This window comes from Tachypleus tridentatus, chromosome 1 (assembly GCF_004210375.1).
Source record: "Tachypleus tridentatus isolate NWPU-2018 chromosome 1, ASM421037v1, whole genome shotgun sequence".
Classification (NCBI taxonomy): Eukaryota; Metazoa; Arthropoda; class Merostomata; order Xiphosura; family Limulidae; genus Tachypleus; species Tachypleus tridentatus.
The window spans coordinates 159,216,737-159,234,046 of record NC_134825.1 but is presented as its reverse complement, the minus strand read 5'-3'; the positions used below and the strand labels follow the sequence as shown (position 1 = coordinate 159,234,046).

General features: G+C 31.7%; 1 protein-coding gene across 2 annotated transcripts in view; it reads left to right on the top strand.

Annotated features, from left to right (window-relative positions):
* The window catches only part of LOC143228866 (uncharacterized), a 94,724-nt gene extending 80,225 nt beyond the window's left edge, over nucleotides 1–14,499 (top strand). For both annotated transcript variants that reach the window (XM_076460284.1, XM_076460274.1), the window contains exons 11-12: nucleotides 1,382–2,651; nucleotides 2,956–14,499. In XM_076460284.1, coding sequence (XP_076316399.1) covers nucleotides 1,382–2,651; nucleotides 2,956–2,987 — 1,302 coding nt within the window. In that variant the 3' untranslated portion in view covers nucleotides 2,988–14,499. The remainder of the gene's footprint in view (nucleotides 1–1,381; nucleotides 2,652–2,955) is intronic.
* Nucleotides 14,500–17,310: the final 2,811 nt, after the last annotated feature.

Sequence of the window (17,310 nt, the reverse complement as noted above, 5' to 3'; positions counted from 1 at the left end):
ATGAAGAAGCTTTCAAGAATATAGAAACCATGTGAAAACAGGAAATAATAAAAATGAATGGTAGACTTTTTTCTGTTTAGCCTACCAGAAGGTAAATGATGCCATACTCGCAGCCAGGGATTGATTCTGACCTCACCTGATATAACAATAAAAAGTTGACAAAGAAAATGTGGACAAGATAGTACTTTGGGAGATTGTTTGTCTAAATTATCTAGTAAAAATGTCATCAGATATTCACTGCTCTTAAAAGAGTCATACCTCGACACGTGGGTGAACCTACTTAGAATTTGTGCTACTATAATTAGAAGATGGAAAAGTGATTGCACTCGTAAATAAATTGATTGACTTGTGAAAGAAAATGTTGCACAACTTGTAAGGAACTGTTAGGGAATATCTTAAATTAAAAGAAAACTTTGTAGAGGAAATGTTGGAGAATGTTCTCAAACATGCAACCTACGTTTGAAAGACGGGGAACTTAGAAGAAACAATTTAATGCTGGAGCACTACTTAAAAAAGTAGCTGTTAGTTCTATACCAATTTTAAATTATCACAATAAATACACCATGGTAGTAATGGACTATTTTTCCAAGTGGCTAGAAGGATATGTTGTGAAAAACAAAACAAAAAAGACATAGTCAAAATACCAGGAAGTGGACAAAGGTTTTTTTGTTTTCTTTTTCAGAAACACTCAGCATGTGAAAGTTGTTTATGGGTGAGGCTGTTAAGTCTGGGCAAGGGATAGTTTTGGCAAAAGTTCATCATAGGATAAGAAAATGTACTCAAGTACACAATAAAACTGGTCTTCCAAAAATCAGCAGTGAGAAGACACTGTATTATGCTACTGATAATAAATCAATCATGGAAAGCTGCTTCACCCCATAATTATAAATTACAGATAAAAAAACGAATAAAGCTGTTAACAGATTTGGTTCTTACAATAAATAAACTAAGAAATTTAAAATTTAATCATTGTTGAGGTTAATTTAAAGATAATTAAAAATTGGAGAATTACTTAAAAGAATAATTGATAAAGTTATGCAGTTGAAATACAATGTTGTTCTTGTTTCTGCGTTCATTAGGTTTAAGATTGTTTTCTACCTTTGTATTCCTGTTAAGTTACACGTTTAGAATAAGACTGAAAATAGGTTCATTTGTAAAATACAAGCAGAATAATAAGACGTGAAACAAGTTAAAGAAAAAATGAATATGTAGCATAAATGTTACAGAATATTGAAAAAAAATAAAGACACCCCCACAAAAAAAAAGAGTTTTATTGCTGGTGGTAAAATATGAAAAGAAAATTAACTTTTCCATCCAGGTTTTTTAGACCTATATCAAAATTTACCTACAATTAACTATGTTTTTATAAATGTCTTTGCAGTATGATGATATTCATGACCACAACAAACTTTTAAAGGACATATCTCAGTTTTGTAAGAGAAACAAAGAGCAAAAAGAACTTGAAGCATGGAATGCTATCAAGCCTAAGCCTAACTTACCAGAAAGTCTACTAATTAAGACTTCTCATCTGACCTCGAGTCTGTGTCCAGCAAATGTTTTTGATGATAATGGTGATGTTCAGTGTCCTTCCATGACTTCCATCCAGCAGTGTGACAATGCTAAGGAAGTGACTAAAGAAGCTAATAGTGTTAAGGAAACTACTGGCAATGAGCTGCATTTGTTGAGAGAAGGGTTTTTGCAAAATTGTCCCATTCCTGTATCTGGTAAAAGCAGATTTCGAGTCAGTCAAGTATTTCTTGAGAAAGAGGGGGAAAAGGCACCACTGACTAAATCAGGTTTTTCATCTCCTGTTGTAGACTCTCCATTAGTGGTGCAAACAGTCATTACAGATCCTGGCATATCCAACATGGAGAACTTACAATCAGTTGATGGTCTTTCTCCACCCTTACTATCATCCTTTGTAGAGGATTCTAAGGATCATCATACATCAAAACAGGCTGCCTCTCCAGCTGAAAGAAATATTGCTCAAAGTCTTACCAGGTTAGATCAAAAGTCTTCTGAACAATTGGCTTGTTTCCAAAGCTCTGGAAGAGTGTTTATTTCAAGTTCTGAAGAAAAAGAAATTTGTGAAACTGATGTTTCCAAGTGTTTTTCAGTGCAGTCTTGTCAAGTTTCCAGTTCAAATTTATCACACTTACCAGACTCTTCATCAGTACAAAGTGCTTCAGGAAATGCTCAGTTATCAATGACTACCAAGACTATAGAAACTACTGCTCCTTCAGCAACATTTTACAAAGCTGTGGTAGTAGATGGTGCAAAAATGTCTTCCAGTGGGAACACTTTAGCTGTGCTTCCAAATCAGGTGGACTTCTCAGATAATAAAAGAAATGTGAAAATATTCCAAGAATATAGTTCATCTGTTCTGAAAGGTCTTAATAATGAGAGAAATAATTTTATAGAAGTAGATGTAATGGGTCAAAAAACAAAGAATCAGAACTTTCCCGATTTGGCAAATAATCAACAATACTTACGGATGATAAACCGCAGAGTCAGTACTCCTGTAGTTTCATTAACTCCACCATCCACACCTAAGCCTATAGCCTTGAACCTAAGTGTCTGTAAACATCTGGAAGGCCTGGATCTACGTAGCTCAGTTCCTCTGTCTCCAACGCGACTTATGGAAGGAATAGGTAAGTGTATTCATTACTCTGTGTCTGTTTTTAGTTAAAACAAACTTTGTTTTGTGACAAGGAAATTGGAAAATACACTTTTGTGTCTGATTAATATTTGTTAATTCTTATATGAAATTTTTATATGTGCTTTTTACAGTCTGGTATTAAGAAAAACCAAATTACATGTTTTTCACTCTTTTATTCTATTTATTTATTGTTATTTTGATTAAGTTACATTTTAGGAGCTAATGCAAAAGTCTTCCTTGTACAGTGTCTTTGGTCTTACTTTACTGTGATGACAGCTTTCTTTTCAATATTATAGCATTCCCAGATCCACCACTGACAATGAAATAGAAGACTTAATTAATTGTGTCAGAAGATCAAGGACTTTAAGCTGGTTATATATATATATAAATATATAATGCACCTCAAGAGTTCACAAATCCATTTTTGACCTATTAAACCTCTTTCCTACAAATAATAGTTGTTCGAGATATTGTACAGTATTAATGTTGTTGTGAGATGTTAATTGTTGAAATATTATACAATGGAAGTTTTGATTATATGGTTATATAAGTTGTGTTTGAAAATGGTTGCTTAAAAACTGGTGGTTTGATTTGGTAATATATTGAAATCTAAAAACAAAATGTACAGTGGTCTTCTGATCAAGAATAATTTTCTCGCACAATTTCCACATAGATTGTACAAAAGTGTTTAGGTGAAGTGTTAAAACATCTTTATGAATATATATATTTGTGTGTGTTTGAACTTACCAAAAGAGTTGTAATTTCTCCCTTTGTAAAAGTTGTCAGCATAAAAATTAATTTTTATTTCACTGAAAGAGATTTTAACAAAATATAGTAGTTGCTATTTTCAAACTTTTGTATTTTTTGTTTTAATTACAAAATTCAGGCTCAGTACAAAAGATTGTAAATTGAAATAGTTTAAAAAATGGATTGGAAACTAATCATTTTAGGTGAACAAGTTGTTTCTGTTTCATATTCATATTTCCAGACTTTCATGCTAAAAATTACTGAGTTATGAATTTAATATAATAAAAGGAAAAAAACAACATTATGGACATATAATGTACAAGTATAAAAGAAATCTGGTAGCAGGTTTTTCTATATGTATTCTAGGATAGTGCAGAGATAGTTGTTGCTTACAATGACTGTTGTGTGTGAAGTATACGAATAATATTACTTAGGATAAATAGTTGAATCTTTATATTTTATTTTAATACTTAGTCTAGAAATAAAAATCATAGTACCTACAAGCTTTAGTATAAATACCAAATGAGATGATATAGTTTTGTGCTGTAAATTTGTAAAAATATATATATATATATATAAACTTTTAATGGATTTAAAATAAAACATGCTTTATGAAAAGCCTGTATGAATTATACAGTTGGAAAAGAAATTTCTTAGTGAGTGAGATGATTATTGCACTTGATTTCTCTTGCTAACTGGCCACCTGTTGTTTTTTTAAGAAACAAAAGTGTTTTTTTAATTACCTTACATTTGATGTTGTGTTCATGAATAAGAATAGCAAATTAAAACAAGTTAATGAAAAGTTAAAATCATTTGATTGATATGGAAAAATTTTATGATGTTATGACAAATACATTATTAGTTTATATGAGAATAAAAATTAAGTATCTGTGATATAATAATGATTTATATATATAGAAACACAGTTACGTGTACCTGTAATATTCTTAGTCAGCAGTCTTTAAACGTAAGCATAATTTAAACCTTTAAAATTTGATTTTATAATCTAACATGTAGAATGTTTCTATTTTTCATTTCCTGTTACCTATGTCAACCTATTATGGTTTTTAACTTTCTGTTTGATGATATATGCTTCAAAGCAACCACAGTTTTTTAGTTGCTTATCAGTCATGTGGCTTGAGATTTTCTGCGAGTCTTCTGTTGCTCACAGAAATTCTTGATACTCTCACCATGTAAACAGTTTCACATTTCAGTCAGTTGTTATTATTGATTTTGCCTTTTATTCAACTGTAATGACATGAATTTGTAGACTGTTATAATTGTTTTTTGTAAAGCTAAAGGAAACATCAGTGTTCCAATTGCTTGTTATTAATTTTCTTAAACAGCACAAGCTCACAATATATTTTTTAAAAATTAATGTGTACTTTTATATAAATATGTTTATTATGTTTGTACTTTATATTCAGTTGTGAAAAGAAAGTTTTTTTATAATTTTTTGTTACAAATTGTTTATATAAAAATGGATATTTTATTTTGAATTTATTAGTTTATTAAAACTTCATATACCTGAATGAAATTCTTTTTCTTTAAATACTAATGAAAATATAATTCTACAACAACTACATGAAATAACGTTGATGACCTATTGTGTGCATTTACCTTTTACAGCAAATAATTTAATTTCTAGACACATCAGTTAATAAATATGATTTGTGTTTTAAACTTAGGTAACAGTATTTTCTCAAGTTTTTATTAATAGCTATCCATTAATCAAAGATGAAATTCGTTCTCAGTGCCAAAGGAACTCTAAATTTTCTGTTATTAAGCAAGCTTTAGAATGTCTATATATATTCTATATATTAAAAAGTAATTATTTACTTTGCTGTGTGAAAATAAACAAATATGTTTTTATTTGTCACATTAAACACAATGTTACTTTGTATTACAGTTTTTAGTTGTGCATTTTGTGACAATTCTCAAGTTTAAAATACAAGTATTTACTGGAAGATGCAAGCTGTTGACACATTCCTATAAGACACTTAAAAATAGTATTGAACAGTTGAAAATATTTAATGAAAAATTGGATTACCATATATGTTAGCTCATCAGATTTTGGCAATAAAACACAACCCTTTCTTAAGACCATTTTCTTTAAAATAATGTTAAGTGTATTTACATTAATAAAATGAATAAATTCTAGTAATTTTTCTGTTTTTTCTAAACTATTATAGTTAGATTTTTTTTTTGCATAGTAGCTTTTAAAATTTGTATGGTTATAATAAAATTTAACTTTGATTCCTCTACATTACACATTTTTGTTATGAGCTTTTTTTGCTGTGATTTTCCAAAAATATGAAAAATTGAAAGTAAATTTTTATTCAAAAATTATTTGTGTATGCTATTTCCTGACTCATTGTTTTTATTACTAATTATTAAAACAAAAAATTACCCATGTATAACACCATGAAATAATACCGCATGTGTTTTAGTTTCATAGGCATAAGAATTTGTAGTCTGATTATTTGGTTACTTCAGTTGTTTTGGTTTTTTTTCTGATATATGTATCTGTATATATTTCTAATCCACAATTTTCATTTTAGAACAAAATATTAAACTGTTTGCTTTTTCTTTAAGGCAGTATGTTTTACAAAATGAGGTTAAAACTTTAATAAAGGTTTTAAAATCTCTTAAACAAAATAAATCCTTATTAATGTAATTTACCAGTCATTGTCACAACACTTTACAAACGTAGTTGAGTTGGAGTAGGATGGTCAGTAGCATTTATCACCTAGGGATTTTGGTGTTAAAATATGAGTTAGAAAAACAGTTGGTATATGGTGGTTATGAAAGGTTGTACTGGTATTATCTTTTATATATTCTTGAAAGATAATTTTGAACTCTGAAAGACTTATATTCTGGTCATGAGAATTACTTTTAAATTTAAGTTTAGGGAGAAGTATTTCTTGGAAATGTAATATCAAGTCATGATTATTGCTTGAAATTGTAAAACATTTATTGTTTTTCATTTGCTACATTGGCTTATCTGAATTTTTTTATTTTTTTTGTCCTAGAACATAAAGACATGAAACATTTGTATAAAGAGAATGCTCCAATCTGTGTTGGTATATGGTATAGTATTTAGAAACATATCATGTAAACTGCCTGTAATATTGAAAAGTAATATATTTTAATTAATTTAGTAACCACAGTTTACATATACCAAAAACTTATTAAACTTAATGCTTTTAAGATGCACATCTTGCTAATGGATTCTTATCTTATATACTACATATAAGTGAATTTGATACAGCATATGGGCACATTTATTCCTACTCAGTGGTAACACTGTATTATAAGGGCAATTAATATTCCATTAAGATATTTTTTGTACAATGCAAATAATATGTATAGATAACAGGAATTTACACCACCATCAGTTTGAACAATTTCTATACATATTAGATCTTTGTATAATTGGATTAAGACAGTTTAATCTTTGAAAGTGAAGATCATAATTATCTTTTGAAATATCTTAGAATTTCTGTGCATACTGCTATGTATTTTATGCTTTATCGACTGATACTGATTGCTTTTATTATTACAATACTACTGTGTAAACTCTTCACTTAAAAGATGTAATTAATTAACCAGCATGTAATTTATGGTGAGAGTAATATTGAAATGATCCTTGGTTTCATTTGTAAACATTATAGATGCTGTTATATGTGAATCCAAGTATAATTTTAGATAGTGTATTATAATTAACTGAGGCCCTTGCCAGACAAAAGAAAAAAAAAGTTAATAGCAGCTGTAAGGCATTCTAGTTATTTTAACATTGGCATAGTTTTTTAATTTAGATCAAGTTTGTTGGCCTTAACATTTGGCTTGTGTAAAAAACTGTTCAAGTAGTCTTAATGTAACATTATTAAATCTTATTCTATAGATTTTATTGTAAGATACACGGATTTCATTCATGAGCTACCCAGTTTCTCAGCTGTTTTAGTGTTTAGTATTACCATCTTGAGAGATAATGGGCTTGTTAAGATGTGGATTCTGCAGTACTTGGGTGTCTGATGACTAACTATCTGTAAGAGAAGATATGGTAATTTATCTTAATATTTTACTCTTGTCCAAGATCTTATCTTCTGACACCCTACTTCCTTGAAAACGTAAAGCAGAATATTATCTTTATATTCCTAATTTCATCTGTAACACCACTGACTTGTCCGAACCCTTGCAGAGAACTTAATTAAAGGATCTTAATAGCAGTTTGATATTTCTGGTCAGTTCCAATGAGATATATCTTTAAGATAATAAAACCTTTGTTCTTCCCTACCACTGAAGATACTTCAACAATAGACAGAAAAACTAAGCAAATAGCAAGGTGAAAATTAGTGTTTTCATGTTTTTACATTCAGTTCTTGATTATATATTAAAATGTTAAGTCCTGAAAAGAAATGGAGGACAGTGTTCACATTTTATTTTGTCTTTCTCTTTGATTGGCCACAAAATTCTATCAACAGTAGTTTGTTATAACACACAGTTGGTTAAAAAAAATTGGTAAATTAATTTTCCAAGAATCAGACAATGACAAATATGAAGCTAGCTTCTGAGTCATAAAATTTATTTTTTTTCTTATAAAAGAAAGAAGTTGATAGAGAAATCTAATAAAATCTGACTTAATTCCACATGTGCTGTAAACTGAGTGTAAGTAATGTTAAAGCAGATTTGACCTTAATGGTAAACAGCTACATTCATTACTTAAGATAAGGTGACAAATGGATTTGTAATACGTAATGTAATTTAGCCTAGCATAACTCGCACTAGATAAGGTGTGATTGGTGTTAAATGTTTTAATTAGATGTGAAGCAAAAAGACTGAAAACCATTGCTGGCTTATATGACATCACATAGTTCTTCTTAGGACATACCAGAAGGTAGCAGAGGATTCATAGCCCAAACTTAAGATATGAACTAATTAGTAATTAATATTAAAAAATATAAACTAGTAACTAATTATCAGTTAGATGATGTCTGTTCTTTATTGTCAATAAACAGTTATATTATTCAGGGACAGATAACAATATGTTGTCTGTATATATTACTTAAGTATTCCTTTTTTTTTTTTTTTACATTACTCAGTTAGTTAGAAAAATGTGCTTGAACAGAAATATAGATTCAGGAAATAACAAGGAGTTTCTGCCCATAAAATAGATTTATTTATTTATCATTGAAATACACAGCCACAAAAAATGTTAATGCTATTAGAAGAAGCAACAAAAGTGTATTTGATCAGTTTTAGTATATAAATGTGTCAAACACAGCTGGTTGAAAGACACAAATGAAAAGTGTAGCGAAAACTGATAAGAACCGAGTTATTTTGTAAATTATTACTAACAAACTAATGTTCTCTTTCTTTACTCTTAGAAGTTGAAATGGAGTGTCTTTAACAGAATGTTACTAGATGAACTTTGAGAGAAGTAAAATTATTTTATCTACATATTTCTGGTGATTTATGTTGAGCTATTTTCTATATTCACAGCCTTACTTAACTTTCTGTTGTGAAGCAATTGTGTTTGGCTATACTGGCTGCAATGCAAGGATTATATTGTTATCACATAAGATACTAACATGTTAGTTGTTTCCTCTGTGTGTGGGGGTAATCAGATTGGTTACTTAAGAAGTGTGGTATTACCCTTACACAACCTCAGTGCCTCACATGATTGTAGTTGATAGTGTGTATAAAAACTACTTATGTAAGAAGTGCAGACTTCAGTTGTGGAAGTAAGATGGTCTTGGTATGGTATATTCTTATAATAATCTCAGTGCCCATACAGTGTACCAGCAAATTATTGTGTCGAGGTCACTGGATGTTCTAACATATCATGGCAGTTTTCTCTGATATCGTTGTGTGTCATGTTACATCGTTTACTACCAGTCAGTCTGAAATACGTATGCATTTTAGGTAATATACCTTATGTATTAGCTGCTGTTATTAAAATGTGTACATTCAAACATTGAAGGTTTGGTCTCTCACCTCTGTCTTTAGATTGGTTATCACATCTGGAACTTATATTCTCATTAACAGACATTGTAATTTATTGTGTGTATTTAGTTATAAAGAGTGTAGACCTGCTACAACCTATATCTTCTAGAAGTTATATACTGTTGATATACTGTCTGTATAAGAATAATGTTGATTGGAACTTAGTATTAAAACATACTAGCTACACATACATATTTTTGAACCTAGAATTTATAATCATTAGGCAAATAACCTTTTAAATAAATTTTGAACCACTTATATAATATGTGAAGATAGTAACTGACATACAAAGCTGTTTTTATGTATTCTCAGGAACTTGTAACAATTAGTTATGACAATTTTATATTGTAATTAATTAGTAAAGTATTTTCTTAGACTAGTTTCAGAGGTGGTAAAAATAAACATTTATTTAACAAGAGTTTATGGAATTATACATGTCTGTGAGTCTCATGCTCATAACTTTTGTTCAATATTGTGTTTTTGTGAAAAAATGTAGGTCTAATCTTTGTTCTACAAACAGATTTTTACAGTACATTTATACTTTTTATTAAGTCTTTGGGCTTATAACATCAAAAACTGTGTCCTATACTCATGGAAGCTACAGCACAGATAGCCCATTGTGTAGCTTTGTGAAACAAAGAAACAAACAAATATTTGGTAGGAGGGACTACAGCTAATCATACGTGTAAAATCTATCACGTAGTTTAAAGATACACAGCATTGTGTATTTTCTATTGCAGTAAGGAAACATTTTAAATTTTACCATATTAAGAGCCCTTCACTCTCAACATTAATGTTTCCACATGACTCCACACATCAGATTGAACATTTTCTCAAATATTACTTACAGCCATCATTTAAATATTTTGGCTGAATAAAGTAGATTGTGATGACATCTGATTCGTGTTGTGAGCGACGTGTGGGATACAAAGATTAAGTTAACCTGCAAGGACACATAATTGATCTAATTTGACAGTGGAAGAAAAAGAGTTTTGTTCACACTGTTTAAAAATATAACTTTATAATTAATTACAAAAGCTAACGTAAGCTAGAAAGTGTTGCTGAAGTTATGTTAGTGTTTCCAGGGTAGCAGTTTTGTTGTTTATATGTAAATATTGTTCATTCTTAAAATATTTGTAAATAACCACCAACAAGTGACAACTTATACAAATAACTATGACTTGAACAATGTGGTAAATGTATGGTAATACATAATACACATTATGCAAATCATAACTATTTGGAGAGTCTGTGCACTTGTACATAATTAATTTTTTATTTGAAAGTTATTGTGTGAATATATATACGTGCATGTGTGTGTGCACTTTGTTGTTGGATTTCTGTGGTAATTTTGCTATGTCTATTTAAGTAGGCAGATAGTCAGTAAGGTATACCATTATGTGCGACTTACCTGGAGTGTTAAAAAGTTTTGAAGTGTTGGTGAGTTGTTTTTATTTGTTGTAATTATGTTGTTCTGCCCTAAAGAAAATAAGTTAAAATAACTATTTCATGTATAGATTAAACATGATGTGAAACAAAAAGAGGTGTTTATAATCAGATTGTGAGTTTAGTACAAGGCCATTTGAATGAACTTAAAATAACAATGAAGTCCAACCTGTGATGTGATTCACCACTCTTCATCAAGTTTGGTTTGGAGGAAATTTCACCCTACATCTGAAACTCTGGACAAACAAAAATGAAAGAAACTAGACGAGGCTTCCGTTAGTTCTGAACTGTATACATGATCATATACAGATATGAAGAATAATATAACATTGATGTTACAAGTTTATTCACTTCAGTTATTTAGCAGACAAGCTGTTTAAATGAATTGCAAAGTTTCTGTTTTTATCTGAAATTGTAATGTTACTTGCTTATCACCACAAAGTTGGAGCAAAAATCTGTAATGTTTAATAATAATAGTTTCAATTGCATTTGAAGTTTTAGTTGACTAGAGACTCATAGAATGGTATTTCATGTGTACTACAGATGTTCAGAAGGAAAGCACAGCACCAGAGATCATCCTAACACAATATGATGCTCAACCTCTGTCGACGAGGTATTATTGTTGTTAAGTATGTGTGCTTGTGGTGTTTTTGTTTTGAACTACATTTTGTGTATACAAGTATTATTTTACTGTTCTTGTTGTAAAAGTTAATCAGTTGCTACTCTATTACTCAACTAGAACAGTAATAGAAACTATCAGATGCCAAACGATTATTTGATTCATCAAAATCATAAGTTAACCACTGATCCACTTGGATGATGAAATATTATGGAAATCTAGAGGAAACTAATTGTTAGTAGTATTTTGTATATATGCATATGTATAAATTCCATATAGTCCCAATCTAGTCTCTCAGGTATTACTATGATTAATTTGTAACATTTTAAGACAAACAGTACTGTGTATGTATGTGTATATATATACACACTTCATAAACTTGTGAGACTGTAGTTGAGTTCAGTTACTGTACAACAGATTTTTGTAAACTGAACACTAGATAGAAGTACACTACTCTTTTTTAGCAAAACTAAACGGAGTGTTTGGGTGGTGTGGATGTTCAGTCAAATCAAAACTAAGAAATACCAGGTGGTAGAGATTTTAGGTGCTAGTTTTGTTATTGCCTTGTGCCACCCAATTAGCAAGATTTGAGAAGTTATCCAGATTTAAGACTGTTTCTTAGTCGTATATCAGCAGCAGAAACGTTTAACATTACTTACTTTTGAAAGCGTAAAATATTATTATTAACTGGTATCCAGAAGGCAATAAAAACATTAGGTAGTAAACAAATCAGATTTACTTACGTATCCTATACGACTGATTATTAGAACGACCAAGAATATTTCTGATCGTCTTGCAAGTTTGCTTCTTACTACGTAGAGCCTCGCGCACAAATCTGCTGAACTAATAGAACGACGAAGGAACGGGTAAAGATCTGAATTTCGAAAGTGATCAAATAGGTTTAAATCTACTCAATATTAGAAAATAGTTCCGTGAATATTCAGCTGCGGGTGCATTGTAAGAATTAATCTCTTAGCCTGAGGGTTGAGCAATGGCGTACTATTAATGTAAAGTGGTCACTTTTCGTCAAGCCTAGTATGGCCAGGTAGTTACGGAGCTCAACTTAAAATATGCAGATCGTGGGTCCGAAGTCCTACACCGAACATGCTCGCCCTTTCAGACGTGGGAGCTTTATAAGTGATGGTCAAACCCACTTTCCTTTGAAAAAGAGAAGCCCAAGAGAGTTGATGGTGAGTAATGCTGCCTAACTGCCTTTCTTCTTGTCTATCACTTCTAAATTAGGGACGGCTAGTACAAATAACCCTCGTGTAGCTTTAAGAAAATTCAGTAAAATTAAGCCTTTCATGAGATCGGTAGTTCTAAATTAATAACGAAGACAGATAACCCTAGTAACTTTACTATAAGTACAAATAAATCTAACAATGAGAAACTTTCAACAACTTCCCCTCTCCAACATTTACTGCTCTCACACAGAACAATCAATGACATAGAATACACGAAACTGCATAAGAGCATACCAAAACATTTCCCATGATGCCTCAGCCTTCTGCTTGTCCATTTAATTCAGTGGTTCTTAACCTTTTTCAGTGTTTGCACCCCTTTCAAATCAGTAATCATTTCTCGCACCCCCTGGAGAAATATAAAGCATACTCTTATGTAAAAATATAGATTTGCTTTAATTATTCATGGGCATCCTCGCACCCCTTGGGAATCATCTTCGCACCCCCTAGGGGTGCGGGCACCCCTGGTTAAGAACCCCTGATTTAATTAGTGTTCAGAGTAATGTTTTCTTAGTGGTATTTGGAACGAAATTTTTAAATGGTTTTGGGCTGATACTCTAGAAATATCTTATTTTTTTTTAAAGTAAATCACGGAAAATATTTTTAACTTCAATGACAACACGCTTATTTGTTATTGAATTATCATACAAAGCGACAGTCAACACCTATTGTTTGTGTTTTATTTACTATTCCGCAACTGACAAAACTTAGGCGTGTGCATGTCTTCTTTTGTTTTTATTAGTTCGATAAAACCAGGAACATCACCATTAAAACGACAGGTTGTTTTCAGCGAAAGGTAACTGATTATGTGAAGCCCGTTCTAAATATAGAATGATCAATGAAATCCGTTCTGAAATATGACGTCTTACGAAGTGCGCAGTTTTTTAAATCAAGTCGAAAAAAATAAGATATACGTTTCCCTAGTTAAAACGAATGGTGTTTTACTCATTATATAAAAAATGCTGTGTGTATCATTATATCGTATAAAGGAATATTTTTCGGAATGTGCAGCGTGGTTTACAAGACATTTTGATTTACGGTAACTATATATAACATCTTTTTTGATAACATTACAAAGCAATGTTAGATGTATTAGTTGAAACTTGAGCATATATTTACGTTGTATGTACTGTATTGGCGCTGTTGTGGCTCCGGGTTAAATACTGAAATATTTGGAAACAATACGTCAGCAAATCAGCATTAAAAATAATTCGAAAGCAAACTAATCAAAATAGCGCGGTTTTTAAGCTTAGTAACAAGGTTTATTTATTTGATTTGACTAATGAGTGTTGCGTAATGTTAATTCTAATCTAAAACGTGAATCTTTTAAAGAACTTCACAAAAAGTATGAATTTATGTCATCAGTAGTTTATTATAAGTTTACAATATTTCGCTTCGAAAACTTGATTCAATATTCTAAAATATTTCATTTGTATTCGATTTACTGAAATACGTACGGTTATTGGTTGTTGGGATATGTAATTTGCAAATGTAAAGAAACAATGTATATACGTTTGTTCATAAAGTTCCTCAGTTTAAAACTGTCATACATTCATGCGCAATGTTTAATGTATCGTAAACCTGATGTTGTCAAAATATATATGATGATTTTAATGGTGATATGTACTGTTTGTTAGCATTCTTTTAAAATAATCCAGTCATTTATCACATGTTTCCTGGAGTAGAATTGTCTGTTAATTTGCATTAAAGGATGTGTTCTTATGCTAATTGTTGTATTTTCGACATGTAGATCTTGTTAATAAATTTATCGTAAAGCTAAATACTCTTTTAGTTGTTGTTTTCACATAAAGTTATAACCTTAATAGACGTTTGAACCTTAAGGCCACAAGGGAATGTGTTCCGTTTGTTCATGGTTAGTGTACGACTAAAGTCACGACGTCTTATAAGCTACAATATAAATCAACTTTAAAATAATTTTCTTGTCAACAGATATTGTATGATGGGATTTAGCATTTTTTTCCCGCTTTCTTGTACACAAACACATTGTAGTGGATGCAGTGATTAACCTGTTCTGATAGTGAATTCAAGGATTTATGGATCGAAACACATTGCTGCGAAATCTTGCTACCCATTCAGGGGCCGAAGGTACGCTCTATAAGTGATAGTTGTAACCTACTATTCGATAAGACAAGAGGTGGCCTTGTTGATTAGCTGATTGGTTTGGTTTATCTGCACGAGAGTTATCTGCACTAGCCGTCCCTAATTTAGCAGTGTAAGACTAGAGGGAAGGCAGCTAGTCATCACCACCCACCGCCAACTCTTGGGCTACTCTTTTTCAAACGAATAGTGGGATTGACTGTTACATTATAGCGCCCTACGGCTGAAAGTATAAGAATGTTTGGTGTGACGGGGATTCGAACCTGCGACCCTCGGATTACGAGTCGAGTGCCTTAACCACCTGGCCATGCCGGGGCCTGATTAGCTTCTTTCTATCCAGTCCAAATAGCCCCTTGTATGAATTTGCGCAAATTTTTGAAACCAACAATTTCTCGTTTGTTTGTTTTTGTTGTTTTTTTCATTTTTATTCATCTTATTTCCAGCTAGTATGTACTCACGAATGAACAGTGCTTTTACCTTCGGCCAGTCCAACAAATTAAATATATAGTTTAAATAACTTGGAACGTTTCAATGATTTATAACTTGCATGGGAAAGATGGATAATGAAATTACATTTTATCACCCAGTTCGCCTGGGGGCCTGGCATGGCCAAGCGCGTAAGGCGTGTGACTCGTAATCCGAGGGTCGCGGGTTCGCGCCCGAGTCGCGCTAAACATGCTCGCCCTCTCAGCCGTAGGGGTGTATAATGTGACGGTCAATCCCACTATTCGTTGGTAAAAGAGTAGCCCAAGAGTTGGCGGTGGGTGGTGATGACTAGCTGCCTTCCCTCTAGTCTTACACTGCTAAATTAGGGACGGCTAGCACAGATTGCCCTCGAGTAGCTTTGTGCGAAATTCCAAAACAAACAAACAAAAACAGTTCGCCTGGTATATTGTCAAATACTTATGTAGAGCCAGAAGGAAGGCAAAGTAAATGAAAGCCAGCGTTATGGAACTGATTATCCAGATAGACACGAAAAAAGCACTCGAAAATAATTTTTTTTAATGAAACCATATGTGTGTGTTTCATTTTCTATCAGCATGCCGTTTTTAAATGGAGATAAGCAACGAAAGCCGAGCTGTTTTCATTGCTTGAAGTAAATGTGAATGTTCCTCTTTCACGAGTCCCGTTCTTGTTCAGGTTTCAAGTTTATGTGGTTAGGGAATCTCGAAGTCGTTTTAATTAACAAAAACAAAAACATCGACAGTGAAATGAAGAGTTCAACTATGGACAGCAAGAAATCGATTTATTTGATTGATTGATTGACAGATTGATTAATAAAGATTCTTTAAAAATATAAACATGCTTTATAATAGCATTAATAGATTAAAGAGCATTATTAAATTTATTATTAAAATAATTATTAAATAGCATTAAAGAGTGACACGTCTTTATGATATATTATTAACCACTGTATTCACAGAATCATATGAGATATTCTAAGCCTAATTCTGTTTACATTTCCGTCTCATTACAGTTACAAAAATATTCTGTTGGTGTTAAACACACAAGCAGAGTAGGAACATGTAGTTTATTATATGTAAAGAGTCTAAAATAAATAAATGTTCGTTGGATAATTCTTGCGATTAATTGTGTTTAAAGACTAGGATGTGAATAACGGTTAATGTGAGAGTTTGAAAATAATTGTAAGAATAGCAACACTTAAATATTATTTATCTGTACTACGAGTTAGCCATTAGAAAACCTCACCATTGATCAGGTAACGGCGTATAGTAGGTTGATAGTGCATGAATGATTTATTAATAGTCGCTACTTAATAACTATATTAATAAAACATTAGTAAGGTACAGGAGTTAACTCATTTATTAAGACCCTTGACTCGTAATCTGAGGATTGCGAATTCGAATCCCTGTTACACCAAACATGCTCGTCCTTTCAGCCGTGAGGGTGCTATGATGCAACGGTCAATCCCACTATTCGTTGGTAAAAGATTAGCCCAACAGTTGGCGGCGGGGGGTTATGACTAGCTGCCCTCTAGTCTTATACTGCTAAATTAGGGACGGCTAGTGCAGATAGCCCTCATACAGCTTTGCGCGAAATTCAAAAACAAACAAACAAAAGAAAAAACATTTGTCTCGTTATTCTCACACGGGGTCACTTTAATCACAGCAGTTGCCTACCTTTGTTACAGCTCACCATAAAGATGAAAAGCATATATTACCCAAATCACATTCTTGGTTAAGTGCAAAACTACACACCTGGCTGTTTGACCTGTATCCACCGTGGATATCGAACCTCGGACTTTAACATTATAAGCGCTTAATCTTACCACCGAGCCATTAGGGGACACCTAAATTGCCGTAGAGGGTAACTATGACGTAAGAATATTTTCCACATACTCGAGGTTTGACGCATTAATTTAGTTGAAGCATGTGTTGTATACGTCAGAGTACATGACAGATATTTAGCAGTTAGGCAGTAGATCGAAGACTGTGTAGCATATAAAATTACCT